Here is a 26,122-nt window from a genome sequence, read left to right as displayed (position 1 = left end):
GCATGAATTTATAGAAAGAAGATGACAGAAAGTATGAAGGAATATGTACATTATATACGTTTGGACTAGGAATATTATTCCCACTGATTTCCATGCAAGGAGGAAATGACCATTTCAGCTTAACATACGTATTCCAAATGCTAGTAATAAGGAAACTTTACAAACTGATATAATTGTTCATGTAATGAGCTTGGATATTCATTCTGTGGTAAATATTCGAATTGTTGTAAGCCTTATCCAATGCACACGAAACTAATGGCAGCAGCTGCTAAATATTTTTTAGCAATACTTATTCTCATAAAGGCTCTTTCATATAGGTCTTTTGGACTTTAAACGTTATTTATTCTCTTGCAGAAAAAAGGGAAAGGAGCTGCATTATAGAAGGCTCAGTTTTGCTGACACTTTTGCTCTAAAAGCAAGACAGCTAAGGTTGCTTGACCATAAGATCAGTGACAACAGTAGCACAATTATACAACTATGTATATACAGTCAGAAAGCTACTAGGTCCAAGGAAATAATGTAGTCTTAGACCAAGGATATTGTTTCTGCAAGTGGTGTACATCCCTAGGTCTCCTTAATTCTTCTAAATCTAATATGTGAGACTATGGTTAGAGAAAAAAAAAAAAAGGAGAACTTAAAAATCAAGAGTCGTAAGTAACTATAAAAACATTCTAAACAAAGTGGCCACTTACCACGTACTTTGTTCTGACCACCTCGACTCTGGCATGTTACATTTACATAATTCTTGCCGTAATTCATACTGTTGGATCTTCAAACATGTATTCAGTTATTGCCAAGCATAATTGTGGAAGCTTTACTGGTTTGCAAACATGCATTTCTTCATGGATAGCAGGGTTTTTGTCCATCTCATTTGAGTATCACTTATGAGAGAATTTCAAATAATGTATTTTAGAGGGAAGATAGTGAGAGGACTGCAAGTAGCAAGAATTAACTAACAGAAACACGATTACTAAAGAACTGCTGCAGCATATTCTCTTTATGTGGCAGAGGTTTTACAATATTTACTTTATATGATAAGAGTTATAAGTAGAATTCTATGTTGTCTGTTCAGCCTATTATGCAGATGGTGCTTGATTAAAATCTATTTTAAACTACAGCGATTACTGCAAGATAGTGTGCATAAAACAGCTCTCCTAGCTCCATTAAAGACTTTGGTGCTATTGCAGTTTATTTTAAATATGCTTATAGACATTTCCCAGCTTCTCAAGGGACATTTAGATATCAACGATGTGCCTTACTTGATAGTTTTAAATCCTACACTAGATATTCTTGTGATCTATTATGTGTGCAACATAGTTAATGTACACTTTTTTAAAGTGAAAGATTATTGCTTTCTTGTGATAAATAAGTTAAATACATCACCATAATTAAGCAATAAGCCATGACAGGAGGTGGATTACCATGAGCTAACTACACCTCCAGGGATTTTAAGGCATAAGTCTATGCCTAGCAGAATATATATGGTTTTTATTTTATTTCCCATCTGTCTCTGCTTTGGTGGTTAGAAGTGGAGTCTATGAAGCTGATAGACTGATGGGAGCATAAGGTAGGCCATCATCTCAGTCATTTGCAAGGTTATTAGTACTGGAATTCTGGTATTCTTTTTATTTCGTTATTTTCATATAAGACAAACAGAATTTCCCCTGTGAGTACTCTCTTTTTAACAGTGAGTTTTTGAAGTGTCTTGATCATTCAGGTTGGAGACTAAGATTTTAGAACTGTTCTCAGAACAGTTTACCAGATGACATCGTACGCAAGTTTCTGCAACATATCACCTAGTTTAAGGGTAGTTTAAGTAATGTAGTGTCCTAGTGTATGGAGAACTTTTAAATTTTATTGATCCAAAAATACTCTGAAAAGAGGACAATTTTTAGCAAATTACAGAGGTAATATTTTAACTATAGCCCAAATTATTGTCAAGCCTCCTTGCTTATGGAGTTTGCATAGAACTGTCTGAAGAGTTTAGATTAATGTTGTCAAATTCACTGTGGAGCCCTAGTTAACTAATTACCATTTAGCTGTTAGTTTTGTGTACCCTGTAGAATGAAATAATAGCAAGAGACTAAAAGTTGGATAACTTAATGATGTGTAGTACACTGTTTCTCTTTTTCCATGTTTTCCAAAATACTGCAAACAGGCACCATGTCCATTAACCTTATATTAAAGATGTATCTATTGTAACATAATTCTCAGGAAACAGGCAAAGTTGTGTCTAGTAGATCCTTAGCCTGAAGCATGCCTTCTATGCTCTTGATCTTCTCACACTGCAAAACAATTATGATGTGCCATACTCTTCTTGTCCATGCCAAAAAGAGAAAAAAAGCCTTTGAACCCTCTGGTAAGATCATACGTCATTGCTACAGTTATAGTGAATTAAGTGATCCTACCCAGAGAAGCTGCTTTGCCATGGAGCTCCAATCTGTTGAAGAATTAGGACGGTGTCCCTTTATGTGCTTGTAAAGCACCAAGGAAAGTAGGGTACTTTGGTGATCAGGGTCTCTGAGCTACTCAGTGGCAAAGCATAGTTGCAGTTAACAAATTTGCACAAATGTTCATGTGTAGTTTTTTTCAGGTGGTACACAAATAATGCACATGCACTTTTCTTCATACACTGTTTCACTTCTTTCCTCAATCCATTTGCTTTTACATGAGCAGAGGAAAAAACTATGCAGCTAAATCAAGATGGATCAGGACTTGAGGTTCAACAAGGCTGTGTCAACTCCTGCACTTGGGTCACAACAATCCCATGCAACACTACAGGCTTGGGGAAGAGTGGCTGGAAAGCTGCCCACTGGAAAAGGACCTGGGGATATTAGTCGATAGCCAGCTGAATATGAGCCAGCAGTGTGCCCAGGTGGCCAAGAAGGTCAATAGCATCCTGACTTGTATCAGAAATAGTGTGTCCAGCAGAACTAGGGAAGTGATTGTCCCCCTGTACTCAGCACTGGTGAGGCCACAGCTCGAATGCTCTGTTCAGTATTGGGCCCCTCACTACAAGAAAGACATTGAGGTGCTGGAGCATGTCCAAAGAAGGGCAGCGAAGCTGGTGAAGGGTCTAGAGCACAAGTTTTATGAGGAGTGGCTGAGGGAACTGGGGTTGTTTAGCCTGGAGAAAAGGAGGCTGAGGGGAGAACTTATCACTCTCTACAATCACCTCTACAGGAGGCTGTAGCAATGTGAGAGTCAGTCTCTTTTACCAAGTAACAAGTGATAGGACAAGAGCAAATGGCCCCAAGTTGTGCCAGAGAAGGTTTAGATTGGATATTTGGAAAAATTTCTTCACTGAAAGGGTTGTCAAGCATTGGAACAGGCTGCCCAGGGAAGTGGTTGAGTCACCATCCCTGGAGGTATTGAAAAGATGTGTAGATGTGGTGCTTAGAGACATGGTTCAGTGGTGGACTTGGCAGTGCTAGTTTAGCAGTTGGACTTGATGATCTTGAAGGTCTCTTCCAACCTAAACGACTCCATGATTCTATAATCCTCCAAAGGGGTCTGAAGTGTATGTACTAATAAAGCTCTGTTTCTTCAGATTTTAATCAGAAGGTGAGCAGGGGAATGTCCATAACTTGGATCAGTTTATTCAGAATCAGATTTTCCTCAAATTACCCAGAAGGTGGCCCACAAGTTTCAGTAGAAATTGATTTGAACACTAGTCTGGGGTAGTTTTGGGACAGGGTAGGGATAAGGAAAAAGTAGAAATGACAGTGTTCCTGCTGTCTGCAGGTGGTTCATGTGGTTGAACTGATGGTCAAGCTATAATGAAACTCATTTCATTTGAATTTACTCATACATGCATGTTATAACCATTAGCAATAAAACTTAGAAGAGGTGAAAAGATGAAAAGGTGAACTATAAATGAGATTTTAACAATTATAGCAAAGCAAAATATAAAGCACTTTGAAGGAAAAAGTCACATAATCTGAATATTTATGAATTTTATACATGCGACTAAGTCAGATGGTATCGATATTTTGGTTACCAAAGATGGCAAATAAAATTCCGATTTTGCATACAAAATCCAAAATCTCTGTGTATCACAGAGATATCTGTAACAATGGTTAAACTGAATTAAATTGGCTTTTTGTTATTGTACTTTTCTAATTTTATGTTACAGGTCAATGGTGGAGAGAAGAGACCTGCTTCAGATATGGGAAAGAAACCCAAAACTCCCAAAAAGAAGAAGAAGAAGGACCCAAATGAGCCACAGAAGCCTGTGTCTGCCTATGCATTATTCTTTCGAGACACTCAAGCAGCCATCAAGGGCCAAAACCCCAATGCTACTTTTGGCGAAGTCTCTAAAATTGTAGCTTCAATGTGGGACGGCTTAGGAGAAGAACAAAAACAGGTACAAAATGTGCTGTGGCTCAGAGGCTTTGTTTCAGGAAAGTGTTATCAAGGTCATCTAAGCACTGCAGGCAGCTTCTTTTGTTTGCCGAGATGAAACTTGAATATATGCCATCTCAAGAATATGATTTAAAGAGACTAAGATAAGGAGAGTATCGCTTCATTTCTTCTGTATGAAGCCACTAAAAGAGTTTTTTTAACTTTCGGGTGTGACACAAGCTTTAGGATTGTATTTAGGATTGTTTTATGCTGAAATTGGTGGGCCTAAGATTTTATGATGGCATTGCCCTGTCTATGACAGTGTGGCATAGGAGGACCTTCCTGCCAAAAACTTTATCTGTGCAGTGGAACCTGACATATATCTAAGCTCCCAGTTGCAAATGTTTCCTTGCCGCATGATGCCAGAAGGGGAGCTGGACTCCCATCTTCTGCCAACCCACCTGGCTTTTATGAAGGGAGTTGCTGATGTGTTAACCCAAAGAAACCTAGGGTGGACCCTGGCAAATCAACAGAGTTCTAGGGTACCCTCCAGCATACATGTGGGCTGTGGAAATCACATCCTGTAGTTACTTCCGTCTTCCATGGAAAGGCCTTGGCTCTGCAACGAGGTCAGCAGAGCTGGATGTGAGCTTTTGCAGAAATCCTTCCGAGTCAGTCAGATGCTATGCAAAAGTGGGCAACTCTGGAAGCTCATCACATTCTTATGGTGATGGTTGGCAAATACTGTTCATCCTCGCTGTAGCATACCATTGCTTTTCTGTTGTTATTGGTTACATTTTTACTAACTGCCAACAGAATGGATTGGGTAGTTAAAGAAATGGGACCTTTAAGAAACAGATATGGAGGGAAAGGATATGCTGAGTGAGAGTTATATGGGTTGCAGGAGACCTAGGTGGAGGTTGATGTCAGCACAAAGAGAGGAAGAGTACTGGGACAAAATTGCATCTCATTCATTCACACCAAGCATATTGTTATTGCACAATTACATTTAATGAGGCTAAGAATTAAAAGGAAAATGTTGCTGTGATTTTTTGATAGGTAAAACCATTTGAACTTGAAAAAAAAGGTTTTCTTTGCTAATAACTGGATGGTATAGATACATCTAGACCCCTGTAAAAGATAACAATGTAATAAGAATCAAGATTTGGCTTGACTAACTAAAAAAAAAAAAAAGGCTCATTCTGTCTAGTATCCATCGTTGAATAAGGTCAGCGTTTTGAAGGTTTAGCTGGAGGAAAGGTAACTTTCTGAACACAGAGGTCAGAGAATAAACTTGGCCTGGCACATTAGGGCTATTTTGTTATGTTGTCTCTTCTTTCTGCCTTTTTTAATATGTCCAGCAAAGGCCAAGGTTACGTCCTTGATCTGACAGGTTGTTGAGACCTTCCCAGTACAGCAGTTCTCTCATAGTCGAACACTACTTTTTGGGACCGTGATGATGAGTGTCCACTTTTGACTCAGAAAAATACTGACTGAGTTTTTAGTTAAGTTCACAAGCAAGAGGGTTTGATGCCATTCCTCGTTGTCCTGTGTACCTGCTCAGAATCACTGCCCATGTTGAAGTTTGCACACTCAAACGCATACCTCAGGAGTGTTCCGAGTGGTTAGATCTGTATTTTGTACCCATCTTGCATGCATGTGCGGTTGTGGATCAAAATTTTCCTGAAATGGTGAAAGGCAGACACATGGACTTCTCCAGAGTTTGTTAATCTAGTTAATCTTATGACTCTCTAGTGATGACACCAAGCAAAATCTTTTGCTCGGTTTTCTCCACCATTTTTCGTATGGCTCTTAATTAGTGGCTGTTGCAGTGGTGCAGTTTTTCCTTGCATAATATTTGCTCTGCTTACAAAGCAGAAGATTTAACTTTGTGTATAATAGTCCAAGATTACATAATGGAGGTAAACCTGCACATTTCCTTTGAACTTGTCATTTTAGTAGAACCAGCAGAAAATTGAAGTCTTTCCATAGAATTCTGTTTAAGAAAAGTGCATAAAACCTACAAATTCCAGCTTTGGAATTCCTATTTGTGGTTGAAAACAATAATTGAGTAAGTCCTACACTGGAACAGCAGAACAAAATTTATTTTCCATATCTCTCTTGTCCTTAATTTAAGTTGGAACACAGCAGAATGATGTGTTATGGAATCCACACAACACATCCATGAAAAAAATGACTGCAACTAGATTTTTAAGCCAGTTATTCCAAGCGTTTGGCTTAGCATATCTTTGTTGCTTTTTGACTCATTTTGCCTGTTCATTATTGTCTATTAAGCACATTGCCAAAACTCCAGGCCCAGGCCCTTTCTAATCTAGCACTGTACAAAAAGAATAAAAGATAGTCTGTATTTAAAAAAATTGGCAATCCTATTTTCTAGAATAAATTTAAACTCATTCTTTATTCCATTAGGGATCTAATAGTACAAAGTAATGATTACAAGACATCTTAACTGACTAGATAGTGTGTATTTTAAAGGCCTAATTTTTTCAGATCCAGAGCATTAGTAACTCTTATGAAACCTATGGCTCTAGTAGGAAAATTGGACTCTAAAAATACAAATGATTAATGTAGCATTTGGAATTTGTCATTGAAGAAGCTTCAGAAATTCAAAAATAGTTAAATAAAGAAACAATAACATCATTAGATGAATACTTTATTGATGAATTATACTTGCTGAAAAGGATTCAATTATCATAAAGCTTCTGGCTTTTATGTTTTGGAAGCTAATGCTTATTCTGGAATTTAAATAGAATTATGTTTCCAAATTATGTTTCCTGAATTGGAACTCCTTTTACTATTTAAATAGTAAATATAAATGAATCAGAAAGTAGAACATAATGCAGCTATTGAGAAAGAAGAATAGCCCATGTTTTCATGCCAAAATGAAATCTTCTTTGTTCCTACAACCTGAGCCAGCTTCTTCTGAAATGCATAGAATTCTTCTTGTTTATTCTCGAAGATTGACCACAGAATAAATAAAGGTATTGAAACTCAGTACAGTAACAACCTAAGGGCAGTATATGTATGTCCAAGGCTTTGCAAAAAATTTTGATAACCTGACATATTAGACTGTAGCTTGAAAGGTTTTGTGCAAGAGCCACATATGTTTTTCAAACTGTGAAGAAACTAGGAAAATGTTGTTTGAGAAAATAGGATTTCAATGACAAAAAAGGAAATGTTATTATGAACTAGATGATGGTGGATGCCTTATTGAAGTTAGGGGGGAGTTATATTTAAAATGTATCACACTCTGACGCTCTTACTATGAGAATAATGCAATTTATTAGATTAAAGCAGATACTAGTGTACTTCCACTCTCTTATTACTGTATGAAGACATATGCATTTTTGTGTCATATACTATAACTGTTCCCATTAATTTCTGAGTGTACAGGGCCATTTGCAAACAACGCTGGTGTGTGTCTGTGTTTTGTTTGTCCAAACCTATCTGCATAGGGGAGTCTAGGAGTTAAAGAGACTTTAGTGGTCATGGTGAACTTTGTCATGCTTTCTTCTGAAATTCTGAATCAGATAGAATAATTACACATGATCAGAAGAAGGGACTATGCGTTGTCCTTCATTTTTCACTGTGAATGTTTTCTAAAACTGTTCGGGTTAATAAATCTCTGAATGGAAAGCAGCTGTAGCAGTAGTATGCTGGGGTACATTCTTCTCAGTGCTGTGGCGATAGCACAGGGATACTTTCAGTGGCTTTTCTAGTCCCTCTCTTACAATCAAAACCACTGTTTTCTCCTTAGTCAGTACTATACTTCTGTGCATCCCGCTTTTATAGCTTATTTATGTGCATCTTTGCCCTTTGCACTCATTTTTACTGCAAAGGGGAGAAAAACAGCCCCCAGGGAAGAGGGTTCAGCATGCTAAATGGTCGTGTCTCTGGCTTTTAGACAGAATGCTGGTTCAAACTGGGTAAAAAGGCTACTTAGGTCATTTTCTGTCCTTAGATGAAAAAGGAAAGTCATTTTAAATCAGTACCAGATGTGTGTGTACTAAATGAACCTTAAGTTTCTAATTGGAGTCCTAGTAAAGCTGTAATAGATGTGGCAAATTACAAACAAAATGTTCTTGTTTACATTAGTGTAACTTTAAAACTTCAGCCAAAGACCTTAATAAATGTGCTGTTATTCTAAAAATGGAATTGAATGTCTATTCAACATTCAACAAAATTAATCTCTGGTGTAACTTCAGTGACTTAACTGGAATTCTAGCAGGAATGAATCTGTCCTCCTATGAACGGCTTAGTGTGCGTACATACGTATGTGAGTATGTGTGTGTGTTTCTGTGTGTTTGCTTAAATGTTGCACTGGCCTTGCAGTGGGAAGAAGGATGGATTCACCTAGGGGACCCAAAACTTAACGATCAGAAGGAGCAGGCGAAGCGACTTTGAGTGCTGTAACATATGCCTTCTTTCAGGCTACATAATTCATTCGCAGTAATATTAGCTGCAACAGTTCAGCTCAATAGCAACACCTCATTATTTTATCCCTCAGTATTTATTCCTATGTTTGACGCCTCATGAAATTACTGTTAATGTGTTTATATAAGGGCAGATCTGACACAAGTGGGAAGAATTTAATTTCCCACTCATTCTTTCCTGCTGATGTGTCCTCTTCCCCTGGTAGAAGTGGCAAGTGTAAATAGTTAATTTGCTTCAATTATGAGCCTGTCCTGCTAAATTAGAAGCAGCAGGAATATGAAGAGCCAGAATTATACTTATGAGGCAGCTGACAAATCCTCAGAGCTCACAAAATCAAATCATTTACTCCTCATTGGTGCTCAAAGACCCACTAGATAAAAGCTGCAGTTTATTCTTTAACATCTGATGGAACTTGGATTGTATGTTACCAATCCTTAAGTAAATTGAAGTCCTCATGAATTAGTGTCAATGTTTGTGATGATGTTACTATTTTCACTATCACCAACAAAGTTTCAAGGATTTCTATTTTGGTCACTAAAAATAACCCAGACTGATTTGGACATCAAAAATAACAACACATGTTTTATAAGTTTCTCTTTTGATCAGGGAAGTTTTAGACATAGCAGCACATTATCCAGTTTCAGGATGAATCAAGTAGATCAGGACGGGATTTACAAGTAATGCTGGCCAGCTTCATGTCTACAAAGCTTCTCTCATGATGTGAGATGTCACAAGTCACATCAAAATGGATCTAAGATCAGTGTTTCAAGACGTCTTGGCTCTGCCTGGCCTCTGAAGACATCGAACCTAGCTCCTCCTCCTCAGGGTGCGATGCCATGTCGTCGTCTCATCACTTGATGTGACAAATGAGCTCATCCCATGGGTGGAAGAGCCATCGCTTTCCCATTGTGTGGCCGTGCATGTGGGGTGCCCGGTGTCAGGAGGTCAGACAGTTCAGAGCCTGCGGTGTGGCTGTTGGATCAGCTCCAGACGATATGCAGACCATCAGGTCAAAGTAGTCAGTAGCATTTCGAAAACATAAATTTACATTTTATTGACTCTTATACATGCTTGTATACTTATGCAGATATTTATCTACGTTTTGTTCCTCCTTTAAAAAGGACCTTTTTTTTAATCTATTATCTCCGTGCTAATGAAGCAATCTCCAAGGAATAACTTTTAACACACGTGTAAAAGGATGAGGATGTACTTTCAGTTTAGTAGATAAACAACCACGCAAGGTTTAAATTTAGCTTTGTTTTGTTTTCGTAAATGAGAATAGGAAGCAAAGGCACATCTGTGTGTGCACACTGCCAAAGTGATTTACAAGCAAAATGGATTCAGGAACAGGCACAACAGACAGCAACTTTACACACCCCCCCTCCCAGCTACCTGCACCAGCAAAGTCGCCTTTACCAGTGTTGCACCATAGGCCTGCTTGGGAGATCCACTTTTTCTTGACAAATTTCTGTATTGAAATTACTTCTCCCCTCGGAAGCTCTAGACAAATGCGCAGAGTTTAAAACAACTGCTCCTCGTCCTGATGTCTGCTCCTTCTCCTTTCCTCTGCAAGCAGCTGGGCTTAATGAGCGGCAACACAAATGGGCCAAGAATAGACATGCGTACACACGGATGCAAACTTGTGTGCATGTATGTGTATGTACATATATATTTATATCATCATATTATTTTATTGCCCTGGTTTCTGCAGGATCAAACCTCGAAACTCTGAACTTCCACTGACTTCAGAAGGGGACAGTGTCAGGCCCCCCAGTTTGCAACACATTTTTGCTGTAGGACTTCTGGCAGACGGTGCTTCTGTCCCACACCCAGGGCTGGGCTGAGCAGGACCGCGCTGTGCAGCTGGGATGGGAAACAGTCCCCTCTCCCACAAAAAAAAATAAAAGTCTTGGTCTTCCTGGAGCTCCCAGGAGCACTGGAGTAGTGGGGAACATCAGACATCCCCCTGCCTGGGGTGAATTTCTAATATCTGTTTGCTACATACAACAGATGTATCTTCTAGATAAATACCGCATGTGGCCGCCAAGTGATGAACGTTGACTTTAACTACACTTCGCTTTCTTGTTGTGCTTGATAGGAGCTGGGCCAAAAGGACCCTAGATTCTAAATCTGCTGCAGCAATATGCATGAGTAATAGCCTCAATTTTCTACTCATTCTTCTTCCCCACCTTTTATCCATACATTTGGCCTTGATAGGAACATGGCTTTAAATAATTTGCATACAAAACTGGCTTTAGGCCCAATTATTATGCTCCTTTCAGGCTGACATCCTTATTTTTTTTAAAAAAGAACAACAGCAAGTACAAATAATCACCATATAAATCATATGTTTGGAGTCGTTTGTTTTGTACCCAACTTTCCTCCAATGTGGTTCTGATAAAACGTACAGTCTCACTCCTGTGGGCTGTAAGCATCAAGCCTATAAGGTCAGATTTAGGCTTGGTGCAAATGGCTGCAATTTCCAGTGATCTCTGTCGAGTCTCACTGATTGTGCTGGAGCTGAATTTGGCCTGTGATCTTTCCCCTGCACGCCAGAAAGACTGAATTCTTTCCCCTAAGCCTCTAATATGTCATCAGTGTCTTTTTCATGCTCTACAGTCAAAGAGACTGCTGAGCCATATAGTTAGCCTTGGGCCTCTTTCTGTTACTGTATGTACCTAGATTAAAAATCAAATGGTAACATATTTCAGTATCCATTAAGCAATTCCGAGGATTTTTTTTTTTTTCTGACTGCGGTGGGAATATCTCTCTCCATATTCTAGATGAGTGCGGGCAGCTCTAGGTGCCTTTGCTGCAAAATCAGAAGATTAAAACTAGAGATATGTCTCCCACCTGGAAAAAATACAAGTTTTCTCTATGAGCCTCGGTATGTAGGGCCAGGAACGACGATCCGAATGTGGAATTTAATTCTGGATTGCAGCCTGCTGTATTTTATCAGATGCCATTCCTGTAACTGTAGCCTGTGAAAATGACACTCCCATGGGTAATAACACTGCGGAAACCAAGAAGACAAAATCGGTCATGTTGCTTTTTGATTTGCTATTTTTGCATATACTATTTTTGGGGGTTTATGGAACACTTCCATCAAAACAAATGTGGGCACCTTTACATCATTTTAAAAAGACGAATATAACTTGGTTGCAAGTGTCAGCTCTAAGGAAATATCCACAAGACAAACTGAAAACTTCCCTCTCTTTGTCATCCTTGTACCAGCTATTTAGGCAAAGCCAGGGAAGTAGCATGGTTCTTCGTAATGTGCTTTGTCAGCTAGGAGATACAAAGCTTTTTCAGACTACCATGAGGCACAAATTCTGAAAGTCTCTTTCTCTCCTAAGAGCATCAGTCAGTTTAACTCACTGTCTCCAAGTCTCTCGTATCAAAGGGGACGGTAGTTACTGGTGCTGTCTTCTATTGGCACCCGATCTTCAAAACTGAGGACATATTTGCAGACATTTGAGTGCCTGTTTTGGCTCTTGTGATGATGACTGGGGGAAGGGAGATCTGTTCCCCTAAGGGAACAAGGGTGCAAGCCACATAGGACAGGGTAAGAGTCCTGCTGCATAGTGTGTTGTGATGTGTTGGTAATCCTCCACAAGAAAGCTGAGAGGAAGTTCATTGGCAAAATATGACTAACCAGAACAAAAACTTCGCTCAAGGCATTACAGGTGTATTTCAATTATATAGATCAGTGACAAGTTTCGTATTATCCAAAAAGTAGAAGAGTACAGGAGGCACAAAGCCTGCCTCAAGGAATTTATGATCCAGGAAGACAAGAACAAAGCAGCAATTAAAATACATAAAGCAAAACATGACCAGAAGTTGGCATCATAAAACAGAAGTGCAGATATTTATTCCACTGTGGTTTTAATTTGGTAAATCTAGTATTTGTGAGTGGTTGTGGCTAACCATATAACCCACAACCCCTCTATCTCCAAATGAAACTTTGGGGCAGTCAGTTTAAGGATGTGTATCACTATTAATAAAAAGAGTTCAGCCCTCGATGCAGGCTGCTACACTGGTAACCCACCTGTATGGTCAGCCCAGGGAACCTAAGCTAAAGGATGCCAGTGCAACGGCCTGGGGGCTGGTACCAGGCTGTACGTTAACACGGTAGAGCCCAGGGTGTTCATTTTCCCCGGTGGCTTAATTCCAATGCTATCTTATATACTCATATGCACAAGGTAGAGTTACATACTTACTCCTTTTGGCAAGCATCTTCTTCTATATTGCTGTATCCTTAGCTAAACAGTATAGGGGAACTTGAGGCTATCTTGCTGGGTGCACTTTGGAAATGTAATTAAATAGTAAACTAAGAATCCGTGTATTATGCTGTGTAAATTTGCATTCGTGAAGCACGGTAGGAAAATAATGCCAGCAGCTTCCATTTGGACACAAATGAATGTAATCTTGGTGTTTTGGGGTTTCTATAACAAGCTGAAGAGAATAAGAATAAATTAAGCTGGCCCACCCTGCATGTACAGAAATGATGTTTCTTCTGCCTACATTCAATTTCCACAACTGAGACAATATAAAAAATAAAATATTGTGTAAGAAAACAAATCTAGTGCTGAATCAAAACGGGCCTTTACTGCCTGAATGACAATCAGTTGACATTCAATTATCATGTTAATTGAATTAAAGCAAGCTAGAAATTACTTAATTCCATAAGTATACGCTTCTGTCAAGTTATTTATTTAATAATTGTTGCCTGCTTGACGGAGGAAGGGAAAATGACCTTATAAGAGATTTTTGAGATGTTAAAAGTAAAAATAAATACTGCCACTGTACACTATAGATAATCAACAGAACAGAAGCCTGCTTCTTGATACAGGAATAATTGTTAAATGTGTTTTTGGAAATTATGTGTTTCATAGTTTGGCGCTTCATAGTCTTGAACATGAAACTCAAGAGTTTCAGCCATTTTGTCGAGCGCACTTGAATGATGACACAGCCTTTTACCTCCCCAAAAGTGCTGCAAGGATGCAACTCTCTTATACTTACTACAGCACAAAACTATTTAAGCCTGAGAGCTAAAAATTCTAACAGCTGCAGAAAAAAAAAAGAAATTGGGAGGGGCAGCTGACTTGCTCCTACCTGTTTGAGGTGTTGCTACAAATGCTGAGGACGCTCCCCACTTGCCCTGCCTTCATAAGCCTCCATTACAAGTCCAGTCTCGCACAAAGTCAGTGAACTGGTGCCCACTGCCAGGGCCACCTCCATTTACCTTCAGAGAAAAATATCGACAGCCAGACTTTGTTGTTACTCATGAAAATCGACAACTCCCCAGATAGGCAGAACTTACCCTAATTTTTGTATAAGCCAGGACCAATCAGAATTTCCAAAACTAGCATGGGGATCATCAACCCACTTGTATACTGACCTAAGCAGTGGGCATCTTCAGAAGGACAACAGCACATAGATAGCAAGAGCTCAAGCTACTGTCCTCAAAGGACATGACAATGCCCTTACAAGGACAAAGCAAGGTTTGCTGACCACCCTGCAGACAAGCCAGCCTGCAGGGACCATTCTGGCCAATGTAAAGCATTAAAGCAGGCTGGGGTCATCAAAAACCTCTCCTCATCCAGTAAGGACATTTTTACCGTAACAATCTTCTATTACATAGTGGATGTTTATATTACAGTGGAAGACATGGTGTTCTTGTGACTATTACTGGCTCACCACAAGACCCAAGAAAAGACTTAGGGCAAGGCAACACGTACACTGAACATGGTAGATGTATAGGTAGGCAGAAATTAAATAATGCTTGTATGATGATGCTCCTATGAAGTAGTGATGTTTTAGATGGAGATTTACAGAACTGTTCTTAGCTTCATATTATTGAGTTAACATTGTGCAATATGACTATTTGAGGGAAAAGTCAGGTCCCAGAGGGCTCTTTCAATATGCTGTGACTGTAAGAGCACAGTAGGAGCGTATATTTTTTATATTTGTGTAATGCAAAATAAAACCCAATGTGGAAGCAGTAGGTACATGATCTTTTGAAGATCATTATTCTGTGTAAAATTCTTTGTTCAGCTCTGATTTTTAAACTGGCTGTCAGAATGATGCAGAGGCATTGGGATATACAAAGCGGTATAACTTAGTCTTTGTTCTGTAGGTCAAGCTAAATTCATTTTAGCAGCTAGGAACAGATTGTTGACTAATTTTTTATTCCTTTTCAAAACAAACATTACGTTTCTCTAATAATCACAAGCGATTACAACTTAAAAAGCAAATTGCTACCATTTTTTTTGCAAAACAATAGGAGATCAGCCAACACTATATATTTATCTTAATCTGAAGAAATTACAAGGGTGCACAGATACAGTTGCACAGCTAAAACTAATCTTTTTTCCTCTCTGTCTTTATATTTACAATTTCAGAAGCCTAAGACTTCTCTGTTTCCATTATGATCTTTTGCTTCCCTGGGAAGCAAAATCTTTAATCCTTTTAGGCAGCCTCTGAGTTTTACCAGCCTGTATCCGAGGATTGTTCTGTCTCTGAAAGCAAAGCCTCAGTGAAACAAAAAATGTTTCACGAGCACATTCTTTATAAAGATAGTGTTGTATTGGATCCTTCCAGACTGACACTATCGCTCTCACTTTGTAGTCTGCAACTGTATTGTTCTCCGTGTGCACACTCTGTGCTGCCTAGTCCTCTCCATTGCAGGACTGCTCTGGTTTTGCTAGAGCACTGGAAGATCATAAGAGATGACTTCATAAAGTTTATCCTTCTGGAGTGGAGATGTACATGTATGTTTTTCAGCTGTGGAATTGAGAACACCCCAAAATCGTCATGAATAGCTTTGCGCATCTTTTGCCTTCGAACCTGTAGCCCAATTAACTAGACAGTGTGGAGTGGGAGGGGGAAGGTGGATAGTCTTTACTCTCTTCATGGAGGCATTCCACAGGTGCCAGGTTGTGCACTTGACTGGAGAAGCGGACAGCAGACTCAAAGCTGCGGTTCCATTTTGTGTAATATGTAATATTGTGAATCCCAAATGCTCATGAGCACATGAATTAACCTCTGCTCTGGGCATGTGACTTAAAAATTGTGAATGGTAACAGCAATAAAAAAGGTTTCCCTTCATTTGTCTCTCTTACTTTTAAACCTTCTGTTTGGATGGTTTTTAAGCCTTCCCTGCAATGTGGAAGGCTAGGAGTCAATCCTGCTTAGTTACATGAAGCCAAGACTCATGCATGGTCCCCAAGGCTACCCTTTTAGAATAAAACTCCATGAAGTGGTGAGAATCACATGATAATGTTTGCAAAGAGAAATGCTGACTTGTTCCCAAATCTGTTGCTGATGTGGCTATCAGCAAGTCATTAGCTAAGCTCCATGGGTGAGAAACTGGTTCCCCTTCTGAAAACTTTCAACCCTAAATATCTATGTATGCTTTTCTAACATCATGTTACTGTCATGCTATGAGGTCCTGCCTAACCCTGCAGATAATCTTTGATCTTGAAATTGGGCAAAATTGAAGTGATTTTCCAAGCTGTTTAATCTATTATGAGGTTGTGCACATGCCGCATTTAAAATAATTTGGTGAGTTGAAGGAAATGTACAGAAATAGATCCATGCTCCTGAGAAGTTAATTAGACCGATATGGGATCAAGACTGGAATAATGACTAACATTTATTATCCTTAGCAGCTCCATGAAGCTTCTTTGACTGCCCTCAACAGTTTATCTGGGGAAGAGAGAAAGCCTCTTAGCTGATCTGTGTGGTGCTGTCATCTCCTCCTTTATTTAGCTCAAGTGTCTTTCTGCATATTCTCATCTTCCTCAGAGGGTTTTAACTCATCTCACAAGTGGAAACCAGTGGAGAGCCCCACTCCTGCCTTCCCCCATCCCTAAAGGTCCCATTTGCAAGTACACCCTGCACTTCACTTTGAACAATTAAACCTGAGATGCTATGAGGGATATTGTTTTTTCAGTACTGCTGGGTATTGTTGTTTCACAGTTGGAAAAATATTTTCTTTAAAATATTTGATGTTTATTATATCACTTTTTAAGCACTATGAGGAGGAAAGGCTGTTTACTTAGACTTCATGAAGATGCATGAGACACACCGGTGATATACAAAACCAGAACCAGATTAATTTACCAATGTGATACTCTTTGTTTTTAGGTATACAAAAAGAAAACTGAAGCTGCCAAGAAGGAATATCTGAAGCAGTTAGCTGCCTACAGAGCAAGCCTTGTATCCAAGGTAACACAAAATGTATATACATACACACATAAATATATAGCGATATGTTACAAACTGTTTTCAGCATTTATATGGTACTGAGCACTATTTAGTGCAAATAGCCTTGTCTGGTACTCCCTTAAACTTAGGTTTAAGGTGCAAATGCTCAATACACACAGTCATGTCTCCATGAAAAGATGTCCTTTCCCTTCTGATCATAGGGAGAGCACTTCTTCAGGCTGGGAGTATCATTGCAGTTCAATAGAGGAAGGAAATACCAGTTAAAAGACCTCAATATAACAAACATGCCATGCCGGGCAGGAATTGTTCTGCTTATAATGGAAAAAAAAAACCTGTCATATACAAAATGCCTGGGTTTGATTTTGGGGTTTTTTAAGTACTATTTTTCACCTTGCAATCACAGTACAGAAAAAGTCAAGCTCAGCTTACATAGCAAATTTTCGTAAGAAAATATGAATTTCCATTTTACATCCAATAAGCAATTTGTTAGCATAGGTCACTTTAAGGCTCTTATACTGAAACATGTCAGTGTATCCCTAGTACATAGCTAGTAGCAACTTTCTAAATTAATTTATGCAGACTTTCTTAAAGCCCATAATTTTGTAATAAATGCTTTAAAATTTGTAATAGACTTCAAATTATGCAGAAGAATGTGAAATTACTGCACTGGGTAGATGTGGAAAAACAACTGAGCAACTTCAGAATCATATCAGTTAGAATCACGTTTCAGGTCTGTTAAAACAAATTTAGATGTATTTTATTCTTATATAAATAAAATCAATTTTCGATGTAAAGATGGCAGTATGAAGGACTGGCATATATGAGATGAGTAGAACTTTTTGTTAATTTTAAATGTTTTTGGGGCAGTTAGTGCTACATTCTTCTTCTCTCTATATTGCATGAATTTCTACACACTTTCAGGGGAAAGGCTATGTGATTATCCATACAAGGACCTTTCATGCATCTTTCTACATTTTCTTAGCATTTGATCTGTGTTTGTCCTGAATTTAAAAGTCTGAAATAGGGTGTTACGTCATTAATTTTGGGGAGTTGTGTCTCACGCATTTTAATTTTATAGCTTCCATCATAAATACTAATGCATTTAGTTAAAGTGATGTACAGGATACCTTTAATTTCTGTCTTAGGGGTGTTTGGTTCTAGAAATACCCCTTACCTTTAGAAAGGATACCATGTGCACACAAACAAAATTTTTTTAAATAGTCTGTTTATTGGCAAAAGATAGGTCTGAAGGGTTAAAATGTTCCAGTAGATTTTGAGGAAATGTATTAAGTCAACTTTTGATTTGCAAGTATAACTTGGATGTCATTATTCAGCATGTCATGAATTGTTAACATAACACTCTAAATAGCTTAATTTTGAAAAAGCAAATATGAAAAAAAGATTTTTTTTTGTTTTATTTTTTTTTAAAAAGAAAAAATTATATTGTAGCATTTTCTGAGGTTTGTTTTTAGAAAAAAATCAAAAGATTGTTGATCACTTCAGTGCATGAGGCCATTTGTGCATATATTTAGATTTGTTGTTAGTCAGAAAAACACAGAAGCATTTACTTAACTTTTAAGCATTTATTGAAATTCTTTTGATAATATAATGTTTTTTTCTAGTGTGGAAAGTATCAAAATATTAACTTGATGAAACCAAGTACTAACCGCTTACTCTCACAAACACGCTCAATGAATCCAACAGAGGTGGCATGCTACTAAAGCAAATCCATTTTGGAATAAGGATGTAAAATACCCAGATGTAATACTATATGGGTGTATTCTAAATTACCATTATGAAATATTTATATGGCACTAGAAGAGTTGTAGTTCTTTAGACAAGCATGTAAGCATGAAGAAATATATGTAATACATTATTAAGATTGTTTGGAGTCCATCTGCTCTTTTATGTCCATGTGTTATATTATCATCCATAAAAGCTACTTTTAAAGAGTATTATTAAGATTTCAAGACCTCATTCTCAAAAGTTAAGACATGCCAAAAGTAACACACCTTTTCCAAAAATGCTTTAATACAATGATTTGCTCACATGGTATGTTTTATACTTTATACCATAATCTCTGTGAGTCTCATTTCATACACTTATAATCAAGTGTTCACCCTGGGAGCTCCTGTGTTGTATTTACTGCATGTTGTTTAACCTTGCTTCTTCATAGGATTTTCTGTGCTGCTCATCCCAGCAGTGTTTTAGTGTAAAGAAATTCCAGTAATATTCTGGAACAAGAAGTTTGTATTGTCCATATTTTCAAACACAGCTAAATCGTTGTGAAATTGAGCTTTGAGTAATTTTGGGTGTCCTGCTCAGGACATCTAGAACTTCATTTTTCAAAGTAATATTTGACCAATATTACACCCTTCATATTCATAGCAGAGCTGCAGTGACTTCAGGGTTAGCTGGCTGGCAGCTATGAGATGTTCAGTTGTGCTTCACATCACATGAGGACATCCATCCTCTTGCTATCCAAATGGCAGGAGCTACTCAATTAACAAACTTTCTTCTTGCCTCCCAGAGGACTCTGCCTGTGGGAAGAGGCAGGCATAAGCAGGCAAGGGTGCTGCTCAGGTCCCCTGTCTCCAGCTGAGCATGTGCCTCACACCTCCCAAAACAGCTGATCTACCAGTTTCCTAACTTTTGAGCACTGATTTTGTCACTTTTTTCATGAAGTGCTGCCAGTTTTTAAACAACTTGTGAGTGTAGGACTTGTATGTGAGTGTTTGTGTATGTTTTTTCTGCATTTATTTGCAAGTCTTCTTTTTTCCTGAAGAAAGCAAAGGAACAGGACACATGCCATGCTATACCTGAGTGCATACCATGGGTGAATAGTGAAGGAAACAGGAGATAAATGTGAGGGACAGTCTATCTGCTCTTCGCCATAAAGAGTAACCGGTGCTGGGAAAGCCACGTGGAGGAATAGTCTCAACTGCTTTCTCAGATAATACATGTTTATAAATTTCAATGTCATTTCATGGGAAGATGAGATTCTTTGACACAAAGATTAATCGCATCTTAAGGAAGGGCACTCAAATTGTTTAGGTGCATTCTACACACACACACACACACACACACACACACACTCACTCACTCACTCACTCACCTAGTATGTATCATTTTAGACCATGTTATTTGAAAAAATCGTAACTGAAAATCGTGGAAGTGTCACCAGCAGCTTCAGGAATAGGATTGCCAGCCCATCTCTAGGACACTTTTAAATGCTTTGGTGATGTCTTTATAAAATAGGGCTACCACCCAGTAAATAAGGTAAACATATGATTGTGTAAATATGTCAGTTATGTGTTAATCTCCATTTAATGTATCGGTTTATTTACTGAATTTTCTCCTTTTTTTTTCAATGATTGAAATTAATGGGGCTGTTTCTGAGTTTGGTCATGTGTGTAGGAATTGATATGTAAAGTAAAAATCACATTACAAAGCATTGTATCTTCTGCTATGCAGATTGCCATATTGCTTATAGTACTGACTAAGCCTTTGCATTGTAAACAAGTGTCTTTATATTTGCCCTTAGTTGCAACTTTTAGTACTATTCAGGTCCAAAAATGCAGTCTCTGGTATCTGGTAATTTGTACAGCATTACATAAAATGCTGTGAATTGCAATTTTACTTTTTCATAAAACAAGCACTTTTTCTAGCTTAACCAGCCTTTTTTCTGGCTGACATTAGAGTTTTTGCTGCATCTTTCAAATATATATATAATTAATACAGATCTATATAGGTAAATATTAAATACTTTCATATATTATGTATGTGCATCTATGTATATTTATACAATGATATATGCATATTATTTATTTAACATGCATAATATATATGTGCATATAAGTGATATATACATGTATGTTAACTGTAGCGATACAAGTTTAACCGTTTGAATAGTACAAAGAAGATTTCTCTTCCTTGTTTCGTTCTCTCTGGCTAAATGAATCTTTAATTCTGTCTGTGTAGTGACACAACTTCAGGTTTCATGCAGACATATTTTGGCAACTATGGCTGAAGTGAAAACCTCTCAGCAAGAAGAATATTATTCAAATTCAAAATAAGCATATTTCAACACTCTGATGTTGTATCTAAGTCAAAGTGGTGTCCTCAGTTGACATTGCAGCAAATGCATTGGACATTTTTCAGTTTCATGGACAGTGCAAATCCTTTGGACATGTAAAATTGCTTCTTGAAGTATATGGCAGATGTAGCTTTCCCAACCCACCTTGCAATTACGTTTCATAAAAAAGCCTCAAGGTCATATCTAGCAAGGCTGGCTTTGCCTTAATGCCAGTAGCACAGCAATTTGTAACCAGAGTTTCCGGGCACTCAAAATATCTGTGTTACTTATGCCGCATTGCCTATATTGTAACCTAATTGAACAACCTAATGAATTACAGTCTTTTGAGACTGCAGTGAAGACACATGAAAAAGTTTGAGCTACTAGTAAAAAGCAAAATGGAGACCATGTTAAAAAAATAAAAAACCCACACAAAAAAAAACCAAAACAACAAACAACTAAGCCCCAAAACTCAAGCAGTAAACTTGGTGTTAGTTTCCCACTTCATATGTGTATATGGTGAGAGCACTTACCTAATACATAAAAAGGCAAAAAATGTCAACTCTCCCAGACCATGCATCTCCTCACTCCTAATGTGTATGTGCAGGAGTGCTTTGTCCATAATTTCTTTTCTGTATATTAGTAAATCCCAAATTCTTTTCTGCATAGTGGCCAAGCTTCAAATTGAGGGGAGCCCCGTATCCTAGCTCACTCCTCCCTGAAATCAGCAACTGCTGGGGTTTAGGACATTTCTTTTGAAAATAAAGTTCTGAATATCTCTTGATAGAATAGACAACTGAACTGTCGTGTCTCCTGATCAGTGCTCTGAACAGTTGGCTATTGCATACAAGGAGAGCAGCATCCCTTCTGCTGCTGGCAGAAAGGCACCTGGTTTCCACTTTTTGAGACAACAGATTTCTATATTATATCTAGCCCCAGTCCATACAGATGTTTTGGAATTTCATAAAACAGTTCAGGCTGTTCTCAGCGAAAGCGTCATAGAAAGAATAAATAAAAAATATGGCTATGTTTTATGCATGATATTTTTTTTTTTGTGGCTATTAAAGTGCTACAAGGCGTTTGGCAATGTTTTCCTTAAGACAGTAACAAAAAAACCCAGGATGATGACATGCATGTACAGCTTTTACTTTTTTCCATTAAACGTTAGAACCCCTAGCTGGGAAAACTATAACGTAAGGCTTTTCCAGCAGGTACTTCATGCTTCTGTGATATCTTGATCTTTCATTCTTTCTTGAGTTATATGATACAGTCAGAAATGTTCAAGGAATCATAAATAAAAGCTTGTATGTGCAAGTATGTGATGTATCACAGTATCTGGTAAAAGTACTTATATGTTTATAAAACAATGGTCTAATCTCACAATACCACAAATCCAACCATCTTCTTGTCTAGCAAGGATATCGATTATCTACTACAGCTGAAAATGAAGAGCAAACTATATTTAAGTTAATGCCATGAGTTTGACTCGAGGCTAAATCATGTGAAGCTTTACATTCAGCAGTGCAAAAATCAAGAGATGCTCTCACATGACTTCTGCCAAAAATGGCAGAAATGTCTTGATCTTGAGAGATGCCAGATTTTGATTTGGAGAGGTACTGTGTTTGGTTTTGAAGTAAGTTAATAAAACTAGATTTCACTATTAGCCTAGTGCTTCCGTTTGGGGAATTAAAACACTTGTATCAAATTAAAATTGCATATCCTTTATCACATGTACCCAGGTTACATTCATAAAACATCCATTTTTACTTACATACCCTGAATGAATCCATGACAATCCCCTGTAGATGATGACAAAATGTATATTTAGATTTGAAGATGTTCTTCTGAGCCACCTTGGCTAATTATGAATGACAACCCATGGCTTACTCCTTTGTTCTGAAACATCAAGAATGTGTCAAAAAGCTTTCTGAACTCTCTAGAGTCCCAGATGTTGTTATTGCAATAGGTGACTGGAATTAACAAAATACAAAGTGTCATTTGCTAAGAGCCTCTTGTGACTTAGGTAGGAAGGCAGCTGCAAATATGCATATGAGTTCTTTCTCTGCCGGAATGAATAGAGTTAAGTCAAAGGAATCTCTGAAGGAGTTAAATAGCTAAGCAGGAAAGAGAAAACACTGCTGGAGAGAAGTCATTCTCTCATACACAGCTTCACAAGGGTATTAATAAAATGGCTGAGCCCATGTAGGCTAGAAGAGATTCTTCTCAAGGACAGGCTTGGAGTTGGAAGTGACCTAAAATGTCAAAAATGTTAAAAACAGGATTATGTAAACACAGAAAAGCTGAGAGAAGGAATAAACAATTCAAGAAGATCCTTCCACCGAAGAGACGGTGAATAGAGCAGATGCAAACTTAAGCTTAGGTAAGCTTCGTAGGAGCTGCATAAATATTCAGCCAATTTCCTTCTATCTACCTCTTTACTGTTACGGTACTGAAGAAAACATTTAAAGCTGAGTCAGGCCTGCCTAAGTTTGATCACAGCCGCAAGAGCCTTGACCTTCTCGGTACCGGCTGACATAATCACTGCTGTTACCTGAATGTGACCTTCACTTTGGTCATAGGATCCAAAAATTGTTGAATTCCTCAGCATGGCTCAAGGATGGACACCAGTCGCTAGATATGCACATGGCACTGCTATGGAAAGGGACAATGTGGCAGCTACATAAGTTTCTGACACATATTCATGTAAAACCAGAATTGAATTAAACTCTTTTCTAGGCTTTGAAATACTCACACAGTACATGTTCCTTGCCTGTTGAGAGGATGCCAAACCTCTGTTTCTCATTTAAAGAGAAGCACCTGTTTTTCATTTAAAAGAAAACTATGTTACACCATTTTGACTATGTAAAAAAAATCTTCTGAGGCTGGAATAGGTTATATTTACCCACAAGTAAAGCTGTTTGCATTGATAGAAAGTTTATGCTGGCCATATTGGCCATAAGGGTCATGTCTTTGCCCTCGAGGAGGTCTCTCAGCAAGTATTTAAAGGACACATAGGCATTCAATAGCATCAAGAACATTGACTGAATGTTCTGAATGTATTTACTGAATATTTTATTATAAAGGAGAGCTTAATTGTTTATGTTAATAAAGAAGTATTTTGATAATGCTTGGTCTGTAAACAATTGAAATTATATTGCTCCGGTTGAAAGGCCTTGATCATTAACTAATTTTATGAAATCAATAGAATAAGAAAAAAAAAAAGCTTTTTTCTCTGTAAGTAGAAAAACTATGGTTTCTTTGAGACAACAACAACTTTTTGATTTTATATTGCAAACAGCAGTATTAGTTGAGCATTGCTTATTAGAATGAGATAATTATTGCAAAAGTACTTATGTAATTCCCATATATTATAGTATCATATGCTATAGGAGATAAGAATGCTGAATATAAAGCATGCATACACTAAGTAAATTGAAGATGTTCATACACATGTATGTGTATATATATCTATATGGTACTACTTGCTGACAATGTTTCTAACAATAACTGTATTGACATGTTAAACAAACAAAATGAAGTAAGCATAGGCACTTGTAGTTTCTAGGTATGCTTCTGAAGAAACACAGGTCAAAAGTAGTGTTCATCAACTAGGAATGATTCTCAGCCTCTCTTAGCAAGGTCCTACCTGGTTTTCATAAAAAAAAAAGAAATGGACATTCAGACATTAATACTGAAGTAACAGTGTTGGGCTCTGATCCAAGTTCCATTTAAGTTAATAGGAGAGTTTCCATTAAGTTCAGTAATCTAAGGATCAGGCCTTTAGAGTACTACCTTGTCAAAACATGTCCTTGGTTTACTTTCAGTTACGTGGATGTTGTTTATGTTCCAACAGAAGTGGGGTTAGAAGAGCCAATGGTAGCCAGAAGGCAGCCACAAGTTAGAAAGACAATCAAAACTCATGTGTAGGTTTCAAAAGCTGTTTGGTTACCCAGATATACAGGTGAGGATTTAAAGTGCAACTTTTCAAAGTCAAAGTAAAATTATATCCCAAAGGAAGCTGTGGAGATGTCAGAATGCCATCACTAGGCTGTTGCGGTTTTCTCTGACACCTCTAAATTGAGCAGGATGTCCATACCAGAAATCATTTCTCAACTGTAGGAGTGGGTTGGATTTTTTGGGGCATGAGAAGTCCCAGTGTCACTGTCCTCAAAGAAACTGACGCTCTCCCTGTGCCTGAATTCAGTCTGTGATAAGAAGGACCATTGGTCCCAGATCAGTTCTCCTTAGAAAAAAAATCACTACAGGATGAGCAATGCTTAACCCCTTAACCTAATTTAATCCTTTAATTTGGCAATTATACATAAGGAGTTTTGACACACATTAAGGGGGTAGAAAGGTGGATGGGAAAGTTCACTTTTCTCTTGAATTGGAAGGAAGAGAATGAGTTTGGTGAAAATGGATGGAAGAACTTGATTCAGCACTTCTCAAATTTTTTGTAAGATGATCAACTCTCAAAACTTTCTCTGAAGAACATCACTCATCTGTATCTTCACACATTTCCTTGAAAGTATGATACAAGTAGAACCATTTTGTGGGCTGAGGGTCATGCACCAGTACTTTTAGCTAATATAATTATATTCATTATCATCAGAGTTAGAGTAGTGCTTATTTTCTTTCCTTCCTTTCCCTATGTCTCTTCTACTTTCATTCTCTTTCTGTTTGGGTTTCGAAATGATCTTTCCTCTTTTTCTTTGTGTTCCAGTAAAACAATAGATTCTTATGAAAAAAAAAAAAAGTAGTTTTGTGTTGTGCCTAAAGGGCAGTCATACTTTTTTTGTAGCATTCCACTGCCTTGGCCTACGTACATTGTCTTCAACTTCTGATTTTTTTTTTTTTAATTTAGGCAACAGTATTAGATGATGATGTTAGATGGAGAGGCAGGTCAATAGGAAACCCTACTCCTAGTCTATGAAGAACTGGAAAGGTTTAGACTAACACTTTGACCAGAACAAGTAGAATCTACTCAAAGAGCATAAAGGACTGTCAAGAAAAGCT

General features: G+C 37.9%; 1 protein-coding gene across 2 annotated transcripts in view; it reads left to right on the top strand.

The window, feature by feature from the left end:
* TOX (thymocyte selection associated high mobility group box) overlaps positions 1–26,122 on the top strand; it is a 228,600-nt gene that overhangs the window by 187,864 nt on the left and 14,614 nt on the right. For both annotated transcript variants that reach the window (XM_086608669.1, XM_086608668.1), the window contains exons 5-6: positions 4,136–4,366; positions 16,951–17,031. In XM_086608669.1, the coding sequence (XP_086464795.1) occupies positions 4,136–4,366; positions 16,951–17,031 (312 nt within the window). The remainder of the gene's footprint in view (positions 1–4,135; positions 4,367–16,950; positions 17,032–26,122) is intronic.

This window comes from Tauraco erythrolophus, chromosome 3 (genome assembly GCF_009769465.1).
Source record: "Tauraco erythrolophus isolate bTauEry1 chromosome 3, bTauEry1.pri, whole genome shotgun sequence".
In the NCBI taxonomy this organism is placed as follows: Eukaryota; Metazoa; Chordata; class Aves; order Musophagiformes; family Musophagidae; genus Tauraco; species Tauraco erythrolophus.
Note: the sequence above shows the minus strand (reverse complement) of the source record. Positions and strands in the feature narration are given on the sequence as shown.